Source organism: Cynara cardunculus (assembly GCF_001531365.2).
Source record: "Cynara cardunculus var. scolymus isolate 2C chromosome LG 7, CcrdV1, whole genome shotgun sequence".
Taxonomy (NCBI): Eukaryota; Viridiplantae; Streptophyta; class Magnoliopsida; order Asterales; family Asteraceae; genus Cynara; species Cynara cardunculus.
The window spans coordinates 3,074,582-3,084,193 of NC_037534.1; the positions used below are offsets into that span (position 1 = coordinate 3,074,582).

General features: G+C 30.0%; 1 protein-coding gene across 1 annotated transcript; it reads right to left on the bottom strand.

The window, feature by feature from the left end:
- On the bottom strand, positions 1–9,612 carry LOC112515675 (transcription factor CYCLOIDEA-like). The gene is made up of 3 exons (XM_025122583.1): positions 9,544–9,612; positions 3,584–3,715; positions 1–798 (listed from the first exon to the last, which is right to left on the bottom strand). Exons 1-3 carry the CDS (start codon positions 9,610–9,612, stop codon positions 1–3), a joined length of 999 nt encoding a protein of 332 aa, XP_024978351.1.

The following is a 9,612-nucleotide window of genomic DNA, read 5'->3' on the forward strand; positions in this document are numbered from 1 at the left end:
TCACCTGCTGCTCATAAAATAGTATTCTAGATTTTGGTAAAGGGAGGTATATAAAGAGCTTGAATCTTTTGATTGCCTGGACATTTGTTCTTGATCCATTATGCATTCCCATCTTAAGTTTTTATAATCACTTTGTGGTTGATCAATTTCACTCCAACAGCCACCTGAATCCATTAGGCTTAGCTTCGAATCAGGAACTAAGTCGTCATCATCAAGCTTCTTAACTAGCATTTTTGCTCTTGTCCTCTCTCTAGCTCTTGCTCTTGCCTCTGCCCTTGACTGGTCTCTTGCAGCATTATTCACTCCACATCCAGCTGTGCATTTTTGCCTGGTTTTCTTTTTTTTGCCGTCACCACATTTGATTACTGACTCTTTCTTTCCAATTATAGTTTCCAGAAATTTCTGTCTAGATTCATCAGATGAGGCCTGGTTTGTTTCTTCAACCAGTTCCTTAATAGCGGTCACAGAATTGGTAAGAAGCCAATCGAGGGTTTTGCTTGCTCTGTCAAACCCTAGCAAGTCTTGAAGACCAAAGAACTTTTGAGCGATCTGAATGGAGAATCTCACCCTCCGATCCCTAGGGCCTTGAGCTGTGTTGATCTTACGATGCCCATCTTTCCTAGTGGTCGCCACCATTTTCTTCTTATACCGAGAAACTACCGAATCTAAAAGATCATCATGACCATATTCTTCGCAATTTGGCAACCCTGAACTTTCAAGAAAATCTTGACTGATTGTAGTAACATTCTGCATTACCGGAGGAGGAGGAGGAGGAGCTGTATTGTTGTAGGCATTAAACAAAGATTCGCATGGGTCGTGATGCATCTGGAGGTATTTAAAGTGATCAACATCATATAATTCATGGTTAGAGAAAGAATTGAGAGGAGGGAAGACATGATTGGTGGATGAGGGAAGATCATGTGGAAAACTAGAATTTGGTGGAAACATATTTATAAATGAAGATTTCATGAAATAATCCGGTATCACTACTAGAAAAAGGGGTACCACCGACGACGACGGTTATCACCGAACAACGGCATAAAAGTAATTTGGGGTTAACTGGAATTTTGAGAGCTTTTCTTCTGTTGGTTTTGTGGTTTTGTAGTGACCATCTTCTTTTAAGTGTACAAAAAAGTAATATGAGTTATTATGGTACTTGTTTACCAAATTAAAAAAGTTATCTGCTACTGAGACAGAGAAAATTGATTGGAGAAGATGAGTCAAAATACACAGAGTGGTGGGTACGTACACCCAAACAAGACAGTCCAAAGAACTAATAAACACCTCATATTTATCCATTGGTTCTAATCCGATTAATTTATATGAATATTTAATTATTTATAATATATTAATGCTTATAAAATTATGTCTGCCGTTGTATAATTGTATTTATAACGAGTAATAATTGGCTGACATTAATATTTTGCCTTGCATCATTTGTAAAGTTAGGAAGGATTTCTAGCTGATTTGCTGGTTTTGATAGCCAACTAACTTTGAAACTTAATATCGCTATCAAAAACCATAAAAAGGACCAGACCAGTAAACGGCCCTGACCAGTACGCAATTAAGAATGGTAAATAACATATCAACAGTACTTAATGCCATCTGGTGATGTGGAAATGCTACTGTCATTATTCACATGTCTAAAAACGTTTTCATCATATCTTCTTTTGGGATACAAAACTTCACTTTTACTGACCTTTAACTGTTTGATTAGCAAGTGTTTATGAGATAAATAATTAATTAAAGTAACTTCGACACAGTTATTTTCGTGTGCGTGGATGTAATGACCTGCACGTTGCGATAGCTTCGGGATATATATATATACAATGAGAGTCGACACTAATTGGGTATATGAGAGTTACTATGGATAATTAAATTAGTCTCTTTCCGTTAATCTGTTTTATGAAGAGTGCATTTTCTGAGTGATTTAATAAAAAAATAGGCAAATGACATCCAAAAAGTCGATATGCAGTTCCGAATAGGATCTCCTTAAACGAGTGTTTGTGATCAAATTGCATGCAGGAATACCTGTTTTTGCTGCAAGGTTAGTTGCACTCAATCTGCTTACAATATGGTTTCATTGTTCCAACACCATAAATTTCTAGCTAAAAAACTAGTCTCATGACATTTTGTGGTAAGTTTGGGGGGTTTTCACTGTTCTTGAGCATCAATTCATCTTTCCCTAGAAGAAAAATATGCAATAGCATTACCTATTAGATTAGACAAACGGTTTCAAATTAAATATAGATTAAGTCGGATTCTTTCTTGAAATTTGTAAAATTCATATCAATTTAATTGGAAATGTATGAAATACAAAAATGAAGTTTAATTATTTGGATGGATGGATGGTGGTATTTTGATGTTGAAAGAGTACTTCAAATTAGGTAAATGAGTTTAAATCTTTGGCAATTGCTTTTCCTAAATCAATCATAATATCGTTGCATGTGAAACTTCCTCATTTAATTGATTTTCGTAATCCATCACTTCAAGATCTAAATCATTGAATTGTTACTCTACTATACTGCTCATGATCTACAGTAAATTTAGGCAGACTGTTGGACGAAAATCTCGTCTGATAACTATACAACATAGAAGATAACATTGAAAACTGTTGTTCCATACTTGATTCTGAAGGAAGTCACTGTAAACACTCTGTGATTCAATTTGATCCCAAGAAGCTTGGTTGGGGTGCAGAGTTATCATCCGGAACTTTAGTCCTCCTTTCCTTGACCTTGCTCTTGCCTCTGCCCTTGATTAATTATCATGAAATTAGATTTGTATTTTTGTGTCATCTTCCTCCTTTTGCCACCAACAAGTTAACTTCTTGACCCCTTTATATTCAACTGATTGATCCTCAGGTCCCTTGATAGTTTCTAGGAGCCAATTCACATGGATGAGTACTAACAGTGGAAGATGAGGAGTGCTTTGTTTCATCAACCAACTCCTTGATTGCTGTCTTTTGTACTTGGTAAACAACCAATCAAGGGTTTTGCTTGCTTTGTCAAACTCTAGGAAATCCTGAAGCCAAAAAGACTTTTGTGCCATGCCAATGGACAATCTCACCCTTGGATCTCTAGGGCCTTTAGCCTTGTAGATTTTACGATACCCATCATCTTGGTAGTCGCCATTTTCTTCTTAGAGGGATATATAAACTACCAGAGTTCGTCTCAATCTTTTTGGAGACACTATTGTACTCATACTAAAACTATAAATTGTCTAAAATTAAGTAATAAACAAATATATATATATATATATATATATATATAAGTTTATACCGTATTAAAAATTTTACAAATTAAAACAACAAAATGTTTAAAACGACAAAAAATCGAAGGATATTGAAAAGTCGTTTTTGTTTTTAGCAGCAAAATCATTATAACCAAGATTTAGCATGCTAATAAACGGCCAGAGGTGCCCAAACTCTTGAAGATCATTATAATCATCAGAATATAACAAATCCAGGGTCAGAAAGCAGCTGCTGCTTCTTCCTAACCAAATCTTTCTTTCCAAAAAGTTGGTGAGTGGATAGTGCATATGCTCTGAGGTGGTGGAGCAACACTGTTGTAGGCCGGCATGAAAAAAACAAATCGCCGGAGACAAATAGTTTACTCTTGTGTCCATGGTGGTTGAAATAGACACCATCTTTTTCAAGGTCAAAGAAGGGACTGATAGGAAGGGAGAGGGCATTAATATGGGAAAACATTGTGTAAATCTGGAATAATGATAATAACAGTTAATTAAGAAGTCTTTCAATGTAATTTGTTTTGTTAGAATTTTGATCATATTAAGTATTTTTTTTAATTTAAAAAATAAGGGGCGAGAGATTTTATAATTTTAAAAAAAAAGTTGTAACCGTCTCTTTAATCACATCTATTCAGTCAATTAATCTAATGATTGATGGTGTGTTTTTTGGTTATTTATTTTATTAAGGTTTCCCCTCCCCTCTCTATATATTTGTACATGTATAATCAAAATTTAAAAAACTAATCAATGATTAAAACATACAAAAGTTAATTGAAAAGTGATTAAAAACAAAAATGGAAGTTAAGATTCACGCCTAAGAGATTTGACTTTTTATTTTCTTTTATAATTAAAATTTTTTTATCCTCTTAATTTTAAAATAATTAATATTTTAATCAAACAAATTATATCAAAAAATCGAGAATTTTATTCTCTTTGATTTGGAATCTATCTCGATAAAGTTTTGTTTTATGTTTTTAACGTTTTTTTATGTCAAATAATATATTTGTGTAATATTCATATGTTTACAACAACTCTTTAATATTCATATATTAATATTCATCATAAATATACAAGTTAGTATAACATCCATCATGAATATATGTTTTCTTTATAATATTCATAATGATACATTTTGAATACTAAAGCAAATTTTTTGTACCATTAAATTTCACGAATGAAACTGTTTCACCATTTCATCTACCGAACTCACGTGACTCCTTGTCACCTACAATGAGTTAGATATATCCTAATAAATTATGAAATATAAAACATACTATGATCAACTAAAAATAATGAAACACTTTGAATACTAAAGCAAATATTTTGTATCATTAAATCAATGAACGAAACTGTTTCACCGTTTATACAACGAACTCACGTGACTGTCATTAAAGAAAGACCGATTGTCATGTAGCGTTGAACGATGAAACATATAAAGAATGAAACATTTTAAAAAATTTAATAAGACATTTTGAAAACTGAATATTATTTTACTTAATGAATGTTTTTCATGTATAAAACGTTCCAAAATATTGTGAAATTGTTTGCTGGTCATTATTGAACATGAAATTAGTTTCATTACTTAATGTACATATATTTTTTCAATGAAACAGAACACATATTTCATATTCTACTGCTTTTAAAATTTATATATTTATAAAATATAATGGTAAAAAATAATAAAACACATTAATGGTAAAACATTTATATTAAAAAGAAATTATTTACCTCCTTCTATATGAAACGTTTCTAAAATTAACAGTATTTATTACCTTCCAATATTAATCAATATACAATGAAATGACTATTACACCTTAATGATTAAAATTAAAGAAAAAAACGGAATTTTCCTATTGGTCGGAAGTGGTTTGCATAGTTTTCATGAATTGAACGGTTTGCAACGTAACCCATATATATATATATATATATATGTGTGTGTGTGGGGGGGGGGGGGCATTCAAGGGAGAACTGACTAGTTTATGGTAATCGTGAGATCCAATCTCAACCACAAATCAATAGATAAATTAGAAAATTTATAATTTTGGTAATTTTGAATTAAAATTTTAATGCAATGACATTTTCGGTATTATGTCTCCTCTATCCCCTCTTCTCTCTTCGTCCCTCGTCCTCCGTCCTCCGGTGATACCACTGTGATATCTAAAAATATTGACTCTGTTAAACAAAAGACACAGTGTGATACCCARACACATATAAGATGCATTGTGATACCACTGTGTTACATTTCCGATCGACCACACAAACGACCTCAGTGTGATACCTAAACACATATAAGATGATTGTAATACCACTGTGGTATCACCGGATGATGGTGGTTGGAGGACGGAGAGAGAAGAGAGGAGAGAAGTGAGAAGAGAGTTTTAAAATACCAAAAATGTCCTTGTATTAAAATTTTAATTCAAAATTATAAATTTTCTAATTTATCTATTGATTTGTAGTTGAGATTGGACCTCACGGTTACCACAAACTAATTAGTTATCAGACCCATATATATATATATATATTATATGGTCAGATTCATAAAAAAAATCGTAAAAACTAAAAAACTGAGGTACACCGTAATAGTCATTTACCTTAGCAGTATGCATATGCGTAGTACTACTACAAAAAATTGAAGTTGATTTTTAATTTTTATGCATGTATCATGTTATGTTATGTAACTATGCATGGGACAAAATAAGTTTTGAATTAATTTGAATATATATCATTCACTTGTTTTTTTTCCAAGGCATTTTGTATATATCACGTAACTAATGGTGAAATTACAAAATAATCCCCATTACAAAATGATCACCTAATTAATCAGTACGTAAGTCTTTATTTTGAAATGATTTTGTCTACTCATAGAATGTAACCTCGTTTTCAAAATTTATTGTAACATGATAGTTAGATTTTATTGCATTTTCTTATTGAAAAATAAAATTTGAAATTTATGTAATATCTAGCAGTATTACTATTTGAATATGTTTATAAGTTCGTTTTATAAATTCCCCTCTTATTGTTAAATGTATACTTCCCCTATAATTAATTTTCCTCTTCACACATGTCATACCTTTGTTATACATTTTCAATGTATGATTTGACCTGAAAACTAGTGCACATAGCTATGCATTTTGCCATCTTACATTTTCTCACTGTGTTGTAAATGTTAAAAAAGCTACATAAGTATTAGAATGTTTCAATTATGAGTGTGCCGATCTAAGGAATACAGTGTCTATTGTTTGTTGTTGGCGAAGAGGTTGTAACTTTCGTGCAAAAAATAGATAAAAATGACTTTTAAATTCCAATCTGGTTTTTGTATGTCTTAAAAATGTATTTAGATTTTTATATTACATGATTTTTACATTAGATTTTTTTTTTTCAATTTACTTATCGTGATAACCACAGTTTAATTTTTTTTTTTTTATCCATACAAGTAATTCTTTTGGAATGTTAATGCATAATAATGGAATTGAATGCATATAGAATCAACCTTATCTTATCAAAGGACTATCAGTATAAATATATCTTACATTTTTGTACATAGGAAGTGATGTTCAATAATAAATGTGTATGTCGGATTCAGTATTATGTTTTTAATAAAATATTAAATCGAACCAAGTCTAGTAAAGAATAAAATCTTTTTGGATGTCTTGTATGAATGTAAAACATTAACGCTTAAATCCAAGCTAATTTTCTACAACTATATTTGACCAAACGTTTATTTGACGTAGAGAAACTAATCCAATTTGGAGTTGTGCAAATTGATGAATCATAAATGAAAATGATTTAATTCCAAATTAAGGTCATTGTGCATCCTAGTAAAGCTATGAGTCTGTTTGTTAGTTGTTAAATGGTTTGATACAAAATGATTAAGTGGTTCAAATGATTAAAAGGCTCTCATGATATAGTGAAAAATGAAATATAATTGTTTGGTAATTATTTACAATGAAATTAGGGCATTGAATGATTAAGGGAGTCACAAGATACAAAATCATTCAGAGGGTTTTAGATTTTAGAACCATTAAGAAAAAAAAAAAATTTGTTAAACAAGATTCACCTCTTAACGATTTAGATATTGTCTCTTAATGAAACTATTAAGAAGTAAACAAACAATCCATATGTAATATGATTAGATCTATAAACATATCTTGCGATCTTCCTTTAAAAAGAGTAATGATTAATATTAACAACGATTCATTTGGAAGCCTTATATAATAAAGATGTGAAAAGTATATAAATGACAATTCTGATTAGAATGATTAGTATTATCAATCACTAAATTTTATAAATTTGTAATCATGCTATAATGATAACGTTGGTTGATGGTTTTGTTAATTATATATCAATTTCTGGTTCTTTTAGTTTAAAAATAAATCCTTTCACCTTATGTTAATTTTATAAATGTTCAAACCAATTTATCTAGAAAGAAACTATATAAATTAATATAATTTGTTATTCGGTTAACCGATATGGGAAATAAACGAAATTGAAAGTTAACTTATTTGGTTAACTGAACCGGTCAACCTGCAAACCGAATAGCCCATCGTTTTGATTAGAGTGAGTTATTCGGTTTTGGATTTTTTTATACCAAAAGGCTCCCAGTCACCTAATAAATTTATGATTTTATCTTGATTCCTAATATAAAGTTATGATCATGATGAATGAATCTTATCATCTTTCATATATATTTTAATGATAATCAATAAATCATATGATAATTGTCCATAAATATTTTTATTGTTTCCTAATATAATGGTTTGTTGGAATTAGATGGTTTGCAAATGAAACAAACCATACACACACACACACATTTAAAAAGTGATAAGTATTTGAGAAGTATAGAAGTGATCATAGTCTTTTATTTGGTCAAGATTTGTGACTGTGAATGTGAACCACCCAATAATTTCTCATATGGTATACGAAAGATAGAGGACTAGTTTCATAACTTTTACATATAAGTGCAAAACAAGTGCATATGTGAACCCCTATAATTCACATATAAATTATATATTCATATGTGAACCCATATAATTCACATATAAACTATTTAACTGATTCATTTATATATGAGTTATTAACTGATTCACATATGAACCTGTGTGATTCACATATGAACTAACTAACTGATTCACATGAAAATTAATTAACTGCTTACATATAAACTAGGATTTACATATGTAATTGTTTGTCGCATATTAATTTTTGGTTTTTAATAATAACTTTTGTAGAGAAACCAAAATTAAAAGAACAAGAAAGGGACACTTTCTTTCATCTTTCTGGAATAAAGCTCACTGCATGGTACATGTCATGTCAAATTCGAATAACTTATTGTCTGTTTATATGTTGCAAAACTAATTGTTTTTTTCTTAATATATTTTATTTTATTTGGATTTTGTTTATTTTTTATTAAAACATAGGTTGTGAGGTTTTTTTAATTTAAAAAATATTGGTATACCTGTACATTTAACCATATCTATTAGATAAGTTAATAATTAAATAATCTGACAGGTGTTTTTAACTTTTTATTTTTTTAGAGTTCTCCGATGAACCTTCTTATATATAGACGGAAGTTTAAACGAGAACCCATCTGTTTTGCGAAAATAGTTAAACAGTTGTGGGCCTCCGAATTAATTAACCCATGATTTAAATTACAATAAAAATAAATGATTGAGGGCCGGTAGTAGTGTAATTAGCTATTTTCATAATTTTAATTTATGGTATTTTAATTAACTGTAATTATCCCGTAATTTTTGAATAGATTCTAATACTAGATTGTGTTACATTTAAATCGGCTAATAACTCAGTTTTAGAAGCCATGCTATAAACGTGTGAAAAAAAATAGTTTTTGATGAAGAAAAAAATATGTAAGAAAATATTTATATATCAGTCCTAACAGGTTTATAATATTTTTATGGTTCTCATTTAATTACTATATCCCCTTCTCTCTCTCTCTCTCTCTTTATATATATATATATATATATATATATATATATATATACATATACTATCTTATAAAACATTTGACAAAAACTCTTAAAAACTCTTAAAAACAATTTTTTAAGCCTTAAATACTGCTATATTATAATGCTAATTACTTAATTTTTAAATTTACAAGTTCTTAATGCTTAGTTACAAGTATATCAATCCCTTGATTCATATCCTCAATTGTGTAACTTTATTCTCCAAGTGTCCATTGTCTTACCAAAAATATACATTAATTTGTTATGTGTTGGAATCACTTTTCACCTCCCACTTTGGTATAGAAATACACTGAAAAGGGGCAATATGACTAATAACCTCATGTCCATTCCACCCAAATATCACGGCTTGGGTTGCAGGTCTGTCATATTTGCCATTTTCCACCAT